The 18,026-nt window shown below is 45.3% G+C and overlaps 1 protein-coding gene across 2 annotated transcripts in view; it reads right to left on the bottom strand.

Moving 5' to 3' along the window:
- Positions 1-5,507: 5,507 nt before the first annotated feature.
- The window catches only part of MAN1C1 (mannosidase alpha class 1C member 1), a 212,046-nt gene continuing 199,527 nt past the window's right edge, over positions 5,508-18,026 (bottom strand). Inside the window, exons 9-12 of one of the 2 annotated variants that reach the window (XM_027864924.1) lie at positions 14,036-14,255; positions 9,844-10,016; positions 8,206-8,321; positions 5,508-6,355 (exon numbers count right to left, since the gene is read on the bottom strand). In XM_027864924.1, the coding sequence (XP_027720725.1) occupies positions 6,238-6,355; positions 8,206-8,321; positions 9,844-10,016; positions 14,036-14,255 (627 nt within the window). In that variant the 3' untranslated portion in view covers positions 5,508-6,237. Of the gene's footprint in view, positions 6,356-8,201; positions 8,322-9,843; positions 10,017-14,035; positions 14,256-18,026 lie in introns of those variants that run through there. The other variant, XM_027864925.1, reaches the window with a different exon arrangement.

The following is an 18,026-nucleotide window of genomic DNA, read 5'->3' as shown; positions in this document are numbered from 1 at the left end:
CATTAAAAAAATTTCTTTTTAAAAACATTGTATTGATGCCATTTATTTTTTATACCTTAAAATCAATTTTGGGACCACTCCTAGGGGAGGCTTCCCCTATAACCAAGAAAAACAATACAATAGAACCAATTGACACAACATGTGCAAAATTTTATACCTGTAGATCCCCATCTCTCCCAGAAGAGAAGGGATGTGCATTTCCCCATTTCTTTCCTCATCAGGTTCATTACCAGAGAAGGGTGCGATTACCTGCTTACCATATTATTTCCTGCTATTTGTTCATTCAGCAATTATTCAACAAAGCTAGTAACTCTTTTTGGCACATTATGTCACTACCTAGAGTTTATTCTGAAAAAATCTCTGAGTCTAACTCTTGTCTAGTTTTACACAGACTAAAAATGTCTCCCAGATTCCCTGCAAGCATATAAGGTAACAATGCATAACAGGTACAGGATAGCCTTTATTCTACCCACAGGAAATGTACAAACACACATGAAGTACACTAATAATCAGTGCAACTCCTTTTCCTCTCTGGCGAATCTCACTTTCTGCAGAAGCCTGCAGACTTCCTTTAGAAGGGAAACAAACTTGGGGTTGGTAGAAGGATGGTTCCTTCAGAATTCTGATGAGTCTCACTTTCCAGAGGGACATAGCCTTGTGTATCTTGCCGTAATGCTCCTGGCTTCTCCTCTTTCCCAAAGACTGCTCTTTGATCTTAGCTCTACAGAAAAGCGAAAGGACAGAAGGAAAAAAGAGATGGTTGGCTCCTTTTCATAGGTGAGCATAAAGGACAGTGGCCATTCCACATAGTCCATCATTATAGTCAATGAATTCATGTTGAGGTGAACCCCTTCAGTGAAATTCATTCTCCAAGAGGCATCAAGTGGTGTGGCCATACACCACCTGGAAGGTACAAAATCCCAAACAAAGGCTTTTAGGTCTTTGTTAGGCTTCTTTAGGCCTGCAACTTGATGAGGGAACTCTCCTCTACCATGAAATAACATGACTAGACTAGATGTTTTTTTTTAAGGCCCCTTGCAGCTCTGACATTCCATGCTTTAAGGCCCCTCCTAGCTTTAACATTCTGTGTTCTCAGGATCCTCTCAGATTTGACATTTTAAGGCCTTTTCCAACTCTGTGGAATGTGGAACTATGTGAGAAAAATCATTAAGCTGCTACTACCCTTTAACCCAGGGATCCTGCTGCTGGGCATACACCCCAAGGAGATTAACAACAGAAAGAAATGCCCCATCTGTACAAAAATATTTAAAGCAGCAATTTTCATGGTAACAAAAGGTTGGAAATAAAGTAAATGTCCATGGATTGGTGCACGACTAAACACATTTTAGTATAATGGAATATTGTGCCATGAAACATAATGAATACAAGGAACTGAGTAAAACAAAAAAACTGTATGATCTTAGGCAGATCAGATAGAGTAGAACCAAGAAAACAATATATCTATAGTGACTACAGCACTGGAAATGGAAAAAAAAAAAACACTAAAAGGCATAATACAGGATGTCCCCAAAGTCTAGCATTTACGTAATGCTTTAGGGTTTGCAAAGGACTTTACAAATATTATCTTATTTGATCCTTACAACAATCCTGTGAGGTAGGTGCTATCACTATCCCCATTTTACAGATGAGGAAACTGAGGCAGACAGTGGTTAAATGACATGCCCAAGGTCACAACTAATAAGTATCTGAGGTCAGATTTGAACTCAGATCTTCCTGATTCCACTACTAAACTTAAGTTGTATTGATCGTTCTTAGTCCCAGCAACCAGATAACGAAGAACACTTTCTTCTTCTTGGTAACGAGGTAGGCGACTGCAGCTACTTTTACTCTCAGCCAAGTTTGCTTTGTTCATGTTTTGCTTAACTTTTTCTTTGTCATGAAGGAGGATTCAAGGGGTGGTATAGTGGTAAATGATCATGATACTTTTAAACAAGATATCAATAAAAAAATTTTAACCATTAAATGAATTACATCTGCTCACGAATCCTGGAGCCCATCTGGAGATTGATGCCCAAGTCCCTTTCCCAAAAGGCTAAATGACTTCAGAGGCCTTATTAGGAGTGGGCAGGTGATAAAGGCAAGAATGATGATAAATTGAAGATGAACCAAATACTGCCCAAATCCTAAGAGCGTTTGACTCTCAAATCATAGGAGCTGCTCAAAGTGCCCATGTTTTTGGCACTGTGATTGTGAATAGTGAAAGGGGGTCTGAGGGCCCGCTTTCCACCAATCACACCAGGGCATTAGGGTGCCAGCTTAGGGTGGCTTCTCCCCTCCCTCAACCAATGCTAAAAAGCTACCAAGCCACTTACTGAATCATTTGAAAAGTTAAGTGGCTTTGTCGGCAAGCATACGCCCCATTCTCTACCCGTTGTTCTCCATGTTTGTGCTGAAAGGATAAAGCAAGCTTCATCATCCACCCTCTGAGACCAGTACTGGCCAACGTGATAAAGCGGCCTTTTGGGCTCATTTCCATTTCCATTGTTGTGGTCACTGTGTGGATCATTCTCTTAGTTCTATTCCTCTGGCTCTGTCTCATACAAACCTTCTCATGTTTCTCAGGGTTGTCCTTTCTTATAGTAGAACTACAAAAAGTCTTGAAGGCCAAATGGTCCAATTCCTTCATTTTACGATGGGTAAACTGAGGCCTGGGGAGGTCCAGTGACTTGCCCCAGTTCACCCAGGTTTTCCAACTCCAAATCAAGGGATTCTTTCCACTCCACTGTGCTGTTGTGAAGCCATTTTGGCTCCCCCCACAGCAAGTCAAGTCAAGTCGAGTCAAATCAAATCATCAGATGTTTATTAAGCACCTACTGTGTGGCAGGCTAAGTGCTGGGAATGCAAAGAATGGCAAAACATCCCCCGCTCTCTAGGAGCTCGCAGTGCAGCAGAGGAGACAATAGGAAGAAAATTGTGTGCAATGAGGACTTGGGGGAAGGGGACTGGTAAAGGGGACTGGTAAAGGCTTCTTGTGGAAAGTGGTATTTGAAGGAAGCCAGGAGGCATCGGAGGCAGCCAGCGACAATGCAGTCAGGAGATAGGCTGTCTTGTTCCCGAAATGGCAAGAAGGCCAATGTCACAAGATCACAAGAGGCAGATGTCAGATAATTGGAAAGACTGGAGGGGCCCAGGTTACGAAGGGTTTTAAACACCCAACTTTGGGGTCACATAAAGTCAAAGAGGCGAGAATCAACAATCTGCCAGAAATCAGAGGGCTATCTCTCCAAGCTCTTTAGAAATCCTGTTTTCAAGACAATGTGTTGATGTTCCTTCTCCCTGGAGAGAGGATGCTTTTACTCCTGGGATCATCTTAATTTGGGGTCTGCTGACTCCCTGAGCTCACTCTTACCTTAAGCAACTGTGACTCACTCCCTAATTTCCCATTTCCTCTCTGGGGACCCAAGGCTCTGTTTATTTTTATCTCTGGAATGGAGCTAAGTTGCTAGGAAGATGATCTTATTCTACCCACGAGGGCCCTATCGATTTACTGCAGTGATAGAAGGGCTTGTGAATCCATCTGCGTGAGTGTTTGCTCCCCCCCATGAGACCTCTCCACCCCCAAGCCTCGGTAGATTGTTTTCTTGAGTTGGTGGAAGACAAAAAAAAATCATCACCTGGTGGCCAATTGATTTATGAATTTTTCACGATTCATTTTTTGTGTAACGACCCCAGGCAAGGCAAGGAGCCGTATGCTACATTTGTAACTCACTCAAAGGGAGGAAGGGGAAGCAAGAGTGATTGGGCTAACTGGGTGGAGGGTGGGTGCACCCCTGGGAGCTAAGAGGGAGCCAAGGCTTGGCTCTGAAATTCCAAGAGGAGGCAGAGATCGCCAAATCCACCCTTTACAGCACCCTGAAAAGAATGAACCAGAAGCAGGAGCTCGAGGATGCATCTGTTATGTGGGACACAGAAAATGAATTCCGTCTGCGCTCTGCCCTCAACCCAACAGCGAGTGCTGATTCTGCCTGGTCCGATGCCTGCCAGGTGAAGTTATCAGGCTGGTAGGGCTGGAAGGGACTTTGCAGATGTCTAAGGGAGTCCAGTCATCTCCCAGGATCTTAGAGCTAGAATGGTCCTTAGGAACCACTGACTCCAACCTGCTCATTTTATAAAGGAAGCTGGGGCACAGGGTGACCTTCACAAGGTCATTCAGGTAGGAAAGGGCACCACACCATCAGAAAGCATACGCACTGTTCTGCACCCATATTCCCTCACTTCTCTACTGAGAGGAGGAATCATGGGAATCCTAAGTCTAGAGCTAAAAGGGGAACAGTGTTTCTTCGTTTCCATGCTAGTCATGGGATTTAGAGACTGGCTATCTTCTGGTGTTGTTTTCCCTCCTAGTACAAAGATTTTGGGGGCAGCTAGGTGGAGCAGTGGATGGAGCACCTGGCCTGGAGTCAGGAAGACCTGAGTTCAAATCCAGCCCCAGACATTTACTAGCTGTGTGCAAGTCACTTAACCTCTTTTTGCATAGGTGAAGTAGTGGATAGAGCACCCGGGCGTAGTCAGGAAGGCCTGAGTTCAAGTCTGACTTCACACTTATTACCTGTGTGATGCTAGGCAAGTCACTTAACTCTGTTTGCCTCAGTTTCCTTATCTGTAAAATGAACTGGAGAAGGAAAGGGCAAATCATTCCAGTATCTTTGCCAAGAAAACCCCAAATGGGGTCACAAAGAATCAGACATGACTGAAACGACTGAACAACAACAAAGCTAGGTAGCACTGGGTCACTAAATATTCAGGAAGACCAGAGTTCAAATCCTGCCTCAGACACTAACTGTGTGACCTTGAGCAAGTCACTTGATCTCCATTTGCCTCATTTTTCTTTTTTGTAAAATGGGGGATAATAATAGAAGCTACCTTGCACATTATTATTATTGGAGAATCAGATGAGATAATACTATGCTTAGCACAATGCCTGGTACATAATAAGCACAATTAAAATGTTAGCTATTATTATTTACCTAATTGCCATCCTTGTTCACCTGGGTCTACTTCTTCCCTCTGCGTAATTTCATACCAGTTTTCCCAGGTTTCTCTGAATTCTTTTCATTGGTCATTTCTTAGAGTGCAATAAAATCCTTTATACCTAGATGCCATATTTTGTTCAGTCATTCCCCCATCAGACAGTCCCTATGCATCATCTGTCACGGCTATGCACTAGCTGTAGTCTCCCATGCCAGGAATGCCCATCCTCCTTGCCTCTCTCTGCCTTTTGGAACTCCTCATACCCTTCAAGAATCAGCCTAAGCACCACCCACTAAAAGAGGAGACCTCCCCTGATCCCCCAACAGCTAGTGCTCCCCCAAAACCCACTTTGTATTTCTTTCGCAGAGGGGCATGTGGCACATTGAATAGAAGCCTGGCCTCAGCGTCAGGAAGACCCAGTGGCTGAGACTTTGAGAATCCAGGCTCACCTCCCTCCACCACAGGGTGTCAAAAAAAGATGTCCTCAGAGGTCACTGATCACACACTTGCTAAAAGCATTTCTTAAATCAATTTTTATTGCAGACAATAATATAGCATGGGGTTCCCTGGGCCTCAATGCTGGATGATTGACCCACCCGTGGTCACAAGCTCATTTATTCTGGTTCATGGGTAGCAGGGAAGAGAGGGTTAGTGATTGACAACACTCTGTTTCACCTCGAAGAGCAGAGGCAACCTCTCCCCCCAGATCTGAGAGCCAGGTGACATGAATGGAAATTAATGGTAAATGGTGGGTAAAAAGCACAGAAAATATATAAAATGGGGCCAAGATGGGAGAAGAGAGTAGCTGACTCAGTTTTTCATGTTGACATTACATAAGAAAGCACATCATATTGAAAACTTGATTATAAATGAGAATAAAATCCAACTGCATAGAAAAAAAAAGATAAAACAAGACAGAATGGGAGGGAGGGGAGAAGGGCCCTCTCTCACAGTTGGCTTCTCCTCCTCTGGCCCCTGGAATGAAAAGTCAGTGGGTTTCATAGAAATTCTCTGTAGAAAGGAATGTCTATGGTCTGTGTACTGGATGGCCTTTGACCAAGGTCTTGCCTCGAGGTTGGCGTGGTTCCTCATAGAGGAAAAGAAGGTGCCTGTCCAAGGAATCTGCCCCACCCGATGTTCGTCTGAGTTGGGAATGTGGGCCCGACTCTTCCTTGAAAAGCAGATCTTGTTGGTGGGGACGCCCAGACCCTGGCAGCAAAGACGGGGGCTGTCCAGAGTCAGGGGCTAGTGGGCTTTGGCTGGACTGTGTATGTGGCCCACTGGGAGTGGGTGGGCTTCTGTGTTGAATACCCAGTCTTCCAAGGAGAGGAGATCATCTTCAGAGAACAGCAAATAGAGGTACCTGCATACCAACGGGATGGATGGGAAGACGTTGTTAGTTGTTCACCCCGGAAGAATGAATGCTACAAAGCCCCTTATCCTGCTAGCAGTGGAGGCAGTGAGAAAAACTGACCAGACCAGCATGATGGGTGGAAGTTAGGAGGAAGGCTATAGTCCAACGAGCTGAGTGACCTCTGGGCAAACCACCTTCCCCCTCAGTTTCCTCATCTGTAAAGTGGGGACAAGAACTTGGACTTTGCCTCCTTCACAGGTTTGTTGGCTGGGATCAAATGAGCTCATGGATATAAAAACGCGTTGGAAAACAGGAAGCAAAAGAGTGTCACCATTCATGGACCCAGGGCTGAAAATATGGGGAGCTTATGGACATGGGGAAGGGGTCCAACAGCTCTGAAAGACAGTCAAAAACTGTGTCTTCAGGTCGGCAGGGGCGCTACTCTTCACTGTACCTTCTCCAGACAGAACACTGTGGGCCAGGGCCTCCCATCCAGGCTAGAATGAAGACAACCAGGATCCCCAAAGTCAACATTCTCAGCACCCCAAATCCACTCTACAGCTCTGTTTCCTGGGCTAGGGACTTCTCATCTCACTCCGGGATTACTGACCTAACTCCCTCATGACTTCCAGCCTCCCCAGTCCAGTCGACGAGATCTATTTTCTTAAAATACGACTTTAATTATAGAATCACAAATGCCAAGAGTTGGAAAGGACTTCAGAGGTCATCTAGTACTTACAGGGCACTGGACTTGGTGTTGGGAAGACCCCTGGTTCAACTCCCATTTCAGATACTTTCCTGGGTCACTCTGGACTTAGTTGTGGGAGGCCCTAGACAGGTGGTCAGGCAGTAATCCAGGGGGGCAGAATATTAGAGCCTTTGTGAAAATCCCTTCATTTTACAGATGAGGAAACTGAGACCCAGAGAGTTCTACTAGCAGCTGGTGCTACAAGAAACCCCAACTGGTGAAGGTATACATATGTATATATGTGTATATATATATATATACACACACACACATGTATATATGTCTGTATGTATATGTATGTATATGCATGTACACATGTATATGTATGTAGGTATAGCCCATAGATCCCTTCCTTTAGCCCTGCATGTATGTGTGTATATGTACATACATATGTGCATATGCATGTATATATGTACAGATGTACATGTTATGTATATATAGCCCACAAATCCCTTCCTTCAGCCCTACTAAGGAAAAGCCCCATCCTCCTTTCACAGTCCCACCACAAGCTGCTGCTGCCTTCTGACGACTTTTTCCCCCTTTAAGATTGCTCTGGATATTAATTTCAACCCAATCTGACTTTTAGTAAAATGCAGGGGGAAAGGGAGAGAGGAGAGGACCCATTTGTAACTAGCTCTTCTGGCCTAGGAGGGGGACCTCAAACTTGGGACAGAGAGAGAGATGTCTGTCAGACCTTAGGACACAAGACCAGGAGGGTGGAGGGAGCAGAGAGACCCTGGGACATCATCTCCTTGAAGGAAAACAGAGACCCCAAGACCCCAGGGCACCAGGAGGCTGCTCCTGGGCAGAGCAGGAAGGAAGCAAACTGGGGTCAGCCCTGGAGAAACTCAGCCCCGGGGTTGGAGGATGGAGATCCATCCATTTTAATGCTTGTTCTTGCTAAGTAGGTGCTAAGTTCAGTTGTTTTTAATCTAGAGCCAGGTGTTGTCAGCACTCTGGGGGTCAAGGTCCCTGTGGTCTTGCCCTAGTTATTGCTTTGAGAAAAAGAGACTTCGTGTAATTTGCCCCAAGCCCCAACCTTCCCCGAGCAAACACCTTTGGTTCCTCTTCGGGAGAAGGAAGGAGCATCTTCCAAAAGGCCTGGACTTACTTTAGTGTCTCTGCCAGGAAAAAACTCTGTTGCATGTTATCGTGCTCGGGAAACATAGTATAAACATTTCGGATCCCCGAGAAGCCTGTTTCTGTCCGACAGTATTTTTCTAGGGCCTAGAAAAAAAGGAAGGGAATATTAGCATATCACAAATAGTGGGAATGAAAGCCCTGAATAGGGCCTTGGGGCAGTGGTCAGCTCTAGATGGGTTATTTCTTTGATCAGAAAATCTCTTCAATGATGAAGCAGATGATGAAGATGAAGATGATGAGGATATCAGACATTCACATAGGACTTCAAGTTTGTAAAGCACTCTAGAGTTCCACCGGTCCTTAGAGATACTTTATCTTCATTTTACAGAAGAGGAAACCGAGGCCCAGAAAGGGTAGGTGATTTGTCTAAGGTCACATGTCAAGTTAGCAGCCAAGTCTAAACTTGAACTTCTGATGCTGAGTCTTCCCATTATGCCTGCTGCCTTCAGTATTATCAAAAGTGACCTTACCATTCAAGGAAAATATGACCAAATCAAGAAACAGAAGGGGTTACCTGTCCCTTCCTTTCCAATTTCAACAGGTAGGTAAAGTTTCCTGCTTCCCCATTCCTGTTGCTCTTCCCATTTCCACCAATAACCTCCTTAGCTTATTGTATAGAATCTGCTGTTCCTCTCCCCTTTCTCCCAGGTCACCCAGGACTTCTTTCTACCATATTTCTACATGTCTGTGACTGAACACTTAAAACAATCTGTCTTTCAATATTTCCTGGTCAGGTTTCCTATCTAATAGGATCAGTTGATCAAGCATTTATGAAGGGCTTACTATGTGTCAGGCACTAGGTCACATCTCAGGAATACAAAGACAAAAGTAAAACAACGTTAGCCTTCGAGGAACTGACATTCCACTGGGAGAAACAACACGTGGGCCTTTTAGGTCCAAACAAAACAGGCTGAATCCCTCCTTCATATAACAGGCTTTTAAATACTTGAAGAAAATGATCATTTCCCCACCTCTACCTCCAGCCTTTTCTTCTCCAGGCTAAACATGAATGGTTCCTTTATTTGATTCTCAAGTCCCCTCACCATCCCAGTCACCCTCCTCTGGACCTAGCAATGATGTAATGCAAATAAGACTGAGAACTCCAGGGGCAGGATCTGTGGCCTCATGCCAGATCAGCTCTAACTTACCTCAATGACTTCAGGGAGTGCTACCAATAAAACTGTACTTGCTGGAGTATGTCCTCCAGCTCTGGTCAAGTCACAGGCCAGGAAGGCCTTGCTTAAATAATAACCATGGTGATGATGATGATAACAATAACAACAATAATCCCAAATTCCTATAGTGCTTCCTTTATCTCCTCCTTGTCTTCTTTTAATTTTTTCCCTTTTTTATTATGAATTTAACAATCAATAAACATAAACAATTCATTATTTGAATATTCAACTGTGAACTTTTATGTTCACATATGCTTATATTCTTATAAAAGTTATATGAAACTACTTTTGTTTATTTTCCAAAGTGTCTGTAAAGTCACAAAAGGTAGCAGCAAGGTTGCCCCTTTTCTTTGTCGAGGGTGAGACTCACAGGTGGGGAGGGGGTGGGGGGACAGGGACGGGCACTCCCTCCCCTCCAGCTTGGTCCTTACCTCCACAACTTCCCAGCCCCACTGGCGGTACTTGGGGTCGTGAGTCAGGCGCCACATGTACATGTAACTTTCCACCACCTCCGGCCGCAGAATGTAATAGCTCTCGCTCGGGCTGGACGTTGTGGCTTCGCTCCCGAAATCAAACCAAAACACCTCCGGTCCCAGCTTGGTGTCTGGGGGGGGGGCCACAGGACAGTCAGTCACGGTCGCTTGCCTTGATGCGCAGGGATCCTGGTCCCCGACTCTCTATGCTGTAGGAGTCCTCAGAGACCACCCAGCCCAGGCTTCTCTCTAACACAGTCTGCAAACGGCCATCCTGCCTTTGCCCGAAGACCTGCTCTGGGCAGCCCGTTCCGTCCATGCACAGTTCATGGTTAGGAAATTTAGACAGCTAGCCCAAACTGTCCCCTTGGCAACTAGAAGCTCAGGCTCTGCCTTCTGGGGCCAGGCCAAACATATCAGATCCTTCTTCAAAGCCTTGAAGACAGATAGCTCCCTTGCCCCATCCTGCCACCCCACACCCCAGTATTTTCTTCTCAATTCAATTCAGCAGAGGATTTGTTCAGAGGAAGGCAAAGGCTCATCGGATTTGGGGTCAGAAGACCTGGGCTCTGTTTCTGCTCCCTACTAGCCATGTGATTTCTGCTAAGGTCTTTTCCTTCTGTGGGCCCCAAGGCCATCATCTGTAAAATGAGGAGGGGCAGACTAGATGATACTATTAGCCAGCGTTTCTACAGTGCGCCAGTTTACTAATTACTATCCTCGCCATAGCCCTGTGAGACACACAGTGCAGACACCATCATTCCCATTTTAAAGATGAGGAAACTGAGGCTCAGATAAGGGAAGTGACTTGCCCAGGGTGATCTGACAGCTAGTTTGTTTGCAACGCACTCTTCTCTAAACTCCTTTCAAGCCCTAAATTCCATGATCCTTTTGCCAGGAGAGTAATCAAATGAATGGCCAGTAGTTACATGAATTAATGAATGAAAAAGCATTTATAAAAAGCTAATTATGTGTCAGTAATAATAATAACTAACATTTATATAGCACTTACTTTGTGTCAGGCACTGTGGTAAATGCTTTACAATGATCTCATTTGATCCTCACAACAACCCTGAGAGACAGGTGCTGCTTTGATCCCCATTTTACAGGTAAGGAAACTGAGGCAAGCAATGGTGAAGTGACTTGCCCAGGATCGCACAGCTAGTAAATTTCTGATGCTGGATTCGAATTCAGGTGTTCCTGACTCTAGGCCAGGTTCTCTATCCACTGCACCACCCACCAGCCAAGCACTGGGAGTACTAATACAAAGCAATGATGGCTCTTGCCCTCAAGGAACCTATATCATTTATAAAATAATTAATTAAAAAATTAAAAACATGTATAGTCAAGGCAACAAATTCCTTCCTTAGGCATGATAAATATACACATACCTACTCATACACACATGTATATGTGTGTGTATTTGTGCATGCCTTAATCTGTACTTTGTTTCTCATTTCTCTAGTAGGTGATGGGTAGCCTGTTTTATCCTAAATCCTCTGGAATGATGGTCAATTACTGAATTGATCAGACTTGCTCAGTCTTTCAAAGTTATCTTTGCAATATTGTTGTTACTTGGATAAATTGTCCTCCTGGTTCTTCTCACTTCACTTTGTATCAGTTCATAAAAGTCTTCCAAGGGTTTTCTGAAACCACCTCCTTTATCGCTTCTTACAGCACAATAATATTCCCTCCCTTTCACATGCCATAACTGGTCAAGCCGCTGCCTGATTGATGGGCATCCCTTCAGTCTCCAATTCTTTGCCACCACAAGCGTTGCTATCCATGGTGTTGTACATAAGGGTCCTTTCCCTTTTTCTTAGATTTCTTTGGGGGTGTAGACCTAGTAGTAGTGTCACTGGGTGAAAGAGTATGGACAGCTACATAGCTTTGGGAGGATGGTCCCAAATAATGGAAGGAGCTTTGGAAGGGGTAGACAAAACACAAAAAAGAATGGTGGCCAGGATGGTCCTGAAAATAATAGGGATGGAGTGATTTCTAGGTGGAAGGAATAGAATTTCCACACTGGAAGGTATGGCAGAGGTCATCTAGTTTCAACCCTCTTAGTATCACAAAATGTTAGAGGTGAAAGGGACCTTGGGAAATATTCTGCTCCAACCCTCTTTTGCATTTGCAGATGGGGAAGCTAAGGTGGGAAGAATGGGAGGGTGGTGTTTTCCAGGTCACAATGGGAAAGCCAGGGCAGCCCAGATGGGGCCATTGAGGGGCAATGGCCAGTGAAGCTCTCAGAGAATCCCTCTTCCCTTGTGTCTGTTAGTAGGGGATAAAGTGGCGCTTGACTTTTTCCAACTGTTTCCATTTCTTAGTTTTCAATTCACTCAAAGCAACATATCATTACTTGAAAATTAGGGGGCCTTCCCTCAGAGCCTTGGCAGTAACTCTGGTCTGGGAGGTGGGAGTGAAGGCCTGGGAAAGTGATTCAGAAACCTTGGCACAAGCACACGGATGGTATTCACCTTCACTAGTCCTAATAAAAACCCTGTGCTGGTGGCAGAAAACCAAGTAGCCCCAGAACACCAATGGGGACTGACCCCTTATATACCCTGACTGCCTTCTGCACCAGCCAATGGAAATGGTTCTCTGGGCTCCAGCCTGGCCACTTCTAAGAGGTCCTGGGCAGAGTTCCTCCCTTTCCAGGGTCTCAGCTGCTAAATGAGGGGGTTGTATTGGTGATCTTGAAGGTTCATAAACTTCAGTGATTCCCTGACTCTAGTGGATAAATTAAATCATTTTAAAGCTTGCCCCTAAGGGAGTTTAGATTTTCTGGAAGGATTAGAATCAAAGCACTCAGAGCAGCAGTGGACCTGAGGATACAGAATGTCAGAATTGGGAAGGATTTTAGAATATGTAATGTCAGAACTGGGAGGGGTCTTAGAACACAGACTATCAGAGTCGGGGAATAACATAGAATATCAACTCTGGGAAGGGCCTGAGAATGTCAGAGTTGGGAGGGATCCAGGCACACAGAAGGTTGGAACTGGAAGAAGCCTTAGAGATAATCTAGTCCAATCGTCTCATTTTACAGATGAGAAAACTGAGGCTTAGAGAAGTTTAGCGTCTAATTCCAGGTTATCTAGTTAGTAATTGGCAGAAACAGGATCTGAACCCTGGTCTTTTGACTCTGAGTCCAGTGCTCTTCCCACAACATTTTTCTGCCTCTCGGGCTGTGCATCTTTTGTGAAAAATGCAGGTGCACCTGAAATTGAAAGGATCTGAGCCCTGTGACATTTCTAGGCCCAGGCTAGGGGGAAACTGGCTGCCGTCCAGAGTTTATGTGGTTAAGAAGGGACAAGGAGGACTGCTCCAGGGAATTGCAGGTTTTATTGCTGGGGACATCATTGACAGAGAAAGATGATGAAAGCTTAAGTCTGAGCCTTTGATCTCCTTCAAATTATAACTGGAGTCTCAGCTATGGCGCCTCGACCTGGCCCCTACTGCTGGAGGGAATGTCTGCTTACCATTTGCTGTATGTTCAAGACATTTCTCTATTAACTTTTTTGGGGGTGGGGACTCAGCTCCTAAATGGGCTGGGGACAGGTGGCCAGGTGGTAAGGACTCCTAGCTAAGAAAAGGCATCAGCTGTTCATTGGCTTCAGGGGTTATCTCAGTTCAGCCAATGAGATCAGGGCTGGGGGTGGTTCACCAAGGGGCTTTAGTTTGAAGAGGAGGAATATCCTGGGGGACTGGTGAGGGAGGGGCCTGTAATTCCAGGACATTGAAGGAATTATGGAAGCCTCTTCTTGTGGTTTACGGAGACATTCCCTGCCTCTTTCTTTCTTTTCCTCTTTCTGTTTCTCCCTCTCTTTCTGTTTATCTTTCTTACTATTCTTCTCTCTCTCCTCTTTCTGACCCCCTTCTCTCCCCTCCCTCCCTGCCCACATAATCCTCTTTTTACAGACTTACCATGAAAAAAATCCCATTAAAGTCTTATAGTCTTCTCTTTCACTATTGTGAGAGGCTTGAAAGTCCTTCCCAATGCTTGACCTCTTACTACCGCTGACTCTCTCTCTCTCTCTCTCTCTCTTCCTCTCTCCCCATCTCCTTCTTTCTGTTTCTGTCTCTCTATCCTTTTATCTGTCTCTCTCTGTCTGTGTCTCCATCTATCTCTGTCTCACATTCAAGGCCTTACCTGTGCGGATGTAAGACTCATGACACGTCTTTGTGATCTGGGCAGCAAGCTCCATGTAATGCTTCCTCTTCCCCATTTCTGCATCTTCAGCCCCCAGGGCGATCATGCCACCAGAGAAACATGCCAAGTGTCCCATCTTGTGGTCCAGGACACCCCCTTTCCACTCGGCGATGTAGGTCAGTCCCTCCTGGGATTTCTGTAGCAAGTGGGTTTCTATTGCCTGAAAGGAAATTGGGAGAGTTTGGAGGGGCCCAAGGAAATGGAGGGGGCCAGGGAAAAGGAGTTTGGGAAGAAGGAGAGGGAGCCAATTATTTTGTATATTTCAGTAAATGATAATGAACCAGGCCTAGACATATGTGACTGACTAACCCCCCAGAAACAGCCTGCCTGTGACTTTACCAGCTTCAGACTCCAATGACAAACTAGAAGCCAATAGCATGGCTGCCAGGAGCTGTTCACAGCCGATCTGTGGATTCACCTTGGAGTGTTTTTCCTCTATTAGGAGAAACTAGGGCCTCTGGACCCATTTTGAGGCCATTAGCAGAAAGAACCAACTGATGGTAAAGCTCTGTTCCAAACCTAATGGGCCCCCAAATGCTCATGAACTTAAAATCACAGATTTAGAACTCGAAGGGGCTTTAGCGGTCATCCAGTCCAGCCCTCTCCTTTTTCCAAACGAGGAAACCGTGGGCCAGAGCAGGTAAGCACTCTCTCCACAGTGGAGTCAGGGGCAGAGTTGAGATTCTAACCTGGATTCTCAGACTCCAAACCCCACCATATTTTCAGTGCACGTAGGATTTTATAGCTAGGGGCTCTTAGGGGTCATTTATGTTCTGGTCAAACTGGACTGTCTGAAACGGATGGTGAAATGCCACGGGGGAACGAGCCATGTGCAAAATCCTTCTCAGCATCCAGCAATGAAAGGACCTGGGCTTACTGTTGACCCCCGTACCACTTAGAGGCCTTCTCTTCTGCCTCTTTAGGAAAACTATTTTTAGGAGCTACAAGAAAGGAGGCAGAGTCTGAATTTGCTTAGAATACAAAAGATGGGCTTAAAATTGGCGATGTTACCATCCACAAGCTATGGCTTATCATCACATCACTGAAGGAGGAGGAAAGGAAGTCAGTGAAATTCAGCGTTGGGGGAATTCAGACAGAATGGATCACTCGTGTCCAATTACCCAAACTGGACGAACTATCTCCTGCCTTTGTAAAGGCTGTGCCCTCCTGTCTGGAATGAACGTCCCCCTTGACCTCTGCTTTTCAGAATCCTTCTTCAGGACTCAGGGTTGGCATCCACCCCTCGGTGCTGCTTACCTTGGTCCCTTACATTAGCAGGAATTCATCCCCCCTTAAATATTCCTCAAGAACTTGGTGAGAGTCTCTGCCCTCATCTCTTTGTACCTCATATTGTACTTATCCAGGTACAAGCTCTGTCTCCCTAGTCCATACTGTTCCCCACCCCACCCTACCCCTACCTCTAATAGAATGCAAACTCCTCGAAAGAAGGGACTAATTGATCAATGTTTTTGTTCCCTGAGCACCTATTGTGGTGGCTGGCATAATGGGTGTACGGTCATAGCATTCTGCAGTATGGGCTTGCTTCTATCCTATGCCTCATGCTGGGCTATAAGCTCCCTGAGGGCAGGAACCACAGCTGCCCTTGGCTTTAGAATGTCCTTTTGGATTCTAACACATACCCAAATATACTCACGCAGAGCACGTGGTCAAAAGTCATCAAGTCAAGAAGCATTTATTAAGCACCTACTATGCACCAGGCACTGTGCCAAGTAGCACTGGGGATGCAAAGAAAGGCAAATCCATTATCACTGGTATGAGATTAGAGATTGAGGTCTTTGCTGGTCTAGGCGCTCATCAGTGCTCACCTCCTTTCCTAAATTCCTGCCTGGAGTGTGAGCTGGGGATAGTCAGTCTAGAAGCATGACCCCCTGAGGGGGCAGCTAGATGACCACTGTCTTCCCAGTATTAAAATGTCCTGTGGAACAAGGATCCTACCTCTACAGCTGCAAAAGACCTTTGAGGTCATTTAGTCATCTCTAATAATAAAAGCTAGCATTTAAATAGTGCTTTAACGTTCACAAAGTACTTCACACATGTCCTTATTTATCTGATCCCCACCTGTGAGTGGGGATGTTCTTATTAGCTCCGTTTTACAGATGAAGGAACTAAGACTGAGGAAAGTGTAGTGACTTGCCTAGGACACTCAGCTAGCTAGTGTCTGAGGATTCGAACTCAAATCTTTCTGACTCCAAGTCCAGCACTCTATCCACCAGACCCCTAAGGTGTCTCTAGTCCAACCCCCTCATTTTACAAATGAGAAAACCACGTCTCATTCAAGTTAAGTGATTTCTCCCCCAATCCTCCACCGAGGGCACCCAGGTAGTGACAGAGGTAGCATTTGAACCCAGATCCTCTGACTCTGAGCATTTTCCTTCTACTGTACTACATTTCTTCTGCTTGGTCCCACAGGACAGGAGAGAGGCAGTTTCAGTGAGCCAGTCAACAAGCATTTATTAAGCACTGACTGTTTGCCTAGCACTGTGCTAAGCATTAGAAACATGAAGAAAGGCAAAAGAAAGGCCCTGTCCTCAAGGCACTCAAGTCTAAGAAGGAGACACATGCCAATAACTATGTGCAAACAAAATAATTACAGGGTAAACTGGAGATACCAGTAGCTAGCTTGGAGTCGGGAAGACTCATCTTCCTCAGTTCATATCTGGCCTCAGACACTAACTAGCTGTGTGACCCTGGGCAAGTCACTTCATACTGCTTGCCTCAGTTTCCTCATCTGTAAAATGAGCTGGAGAAGGAAATGGCAAAACACTCCAGTATCTCTGCTAAGAAAACCACAAGAGAGGTCATGAGGAGTCGGGCACAACTCAACAACAATAACAAATCAGAGATAATCAACCACATCTCAGTATGAAGAAAAACTTCCTAATAGTCTGAACTGTCTCACTGCAGAAAAATCTGCCTTTGGAGGGAGGGAGCTCCCCATCATTGGATATGAAAACAGAGGCCGGATGATGGCTTATCAGCAATGTTGTAGAGAGGCTTTACCCCTTGGGAAGGCACCGTTAGCCTTCCAATTAGAGGAGAGTCTTGGGGACAAGGAAAAATACATGTGGCGTCATTTTCTCTCCACTAAAGCAGCGTGCAGAGGCTTCCATTTGCTTGGCACATTAAGGAAGGGAAGAGCACCAGGCGCTGGCAGACAATTAGGCTGGCCACACTTTGGTGCCTTTGGGTGGTCTGAATTGTTCATAGGGCAAGAGAGGGACCTAGGCAAGACTCGGGAGGTTGGGCAGAGACAGTTGGAGAGTGGAAAAAACCACTGGATTTCCAGTCAGAGGACCAGGGTTCAAATGCCATTTCTCCTTATTCTTACCTGGGTGGCCTTGTGCAAAGACACTTACCCTCTCTGGGCCCCAGTGTCCTCATTTATAAAATGAATCAACCTCTAAGGTCCATCCCAACTCTAAATCTCGAATCCTATGATCCTCAATAACATTCTCCAGGGTCTGAATCTTCTCACAGGTACATGTGAATAGATGACCTCTAAAGTCTTTCCCAGCTTGAAATTGAATATCCTGTGAGCTGAAATCACTTAATTGTGCTATTTTTTTCATCTGTAGAATGGAGGAGAAGGGGAGTTGCACCAGAAATTCAGCTGCATTGTCTAGAATTAGCTCCCTAACCCTGGGACTTCCCATGCCAAGACTCCCTTCATTGGTCATCACTCAGTGCCCATTGGCCTCCATGGGTCTTGACTTCCTCATTTGGATGTTTGTTCTTTGAGAGCAGGGCCTGTCTCAGTTTTGTATTTGTATTCATAGCATTTAGCGTAGTGGCTAATACACAGTAAGAAAATAAGCCCTTAATGTCTTTCTTTCTTTCTTTCTTTCTTTCTTTCTTTCTTTCTTTCTTTCTTTCTTTCTTTCTTTCTTTCTTTCTTTCTTTCTTTCTTTCT

This window comes from Vombatus ursinus, unplaced genomic scaffold, assembly GCF_900497805.2.
Source record: "Vombatus ursinus unplaced genomic scaffold, bare-nosed wombat genome assembly UNPS02014777.1, whole genome shotgun sequence".
NCBI classification, from domain to species: domain Eukaryota; kingdom Metazoa; phylum Chordata; class Mammalia; order Diprotodontia; family Vombatidae; genus Vombatus; species Vombatus ursinus.
The sequence above is the reverse complement of the archived record's forward strand: the minus strand, read 5'-3'. Positions and strand labels throughout refer to the sequence as shown.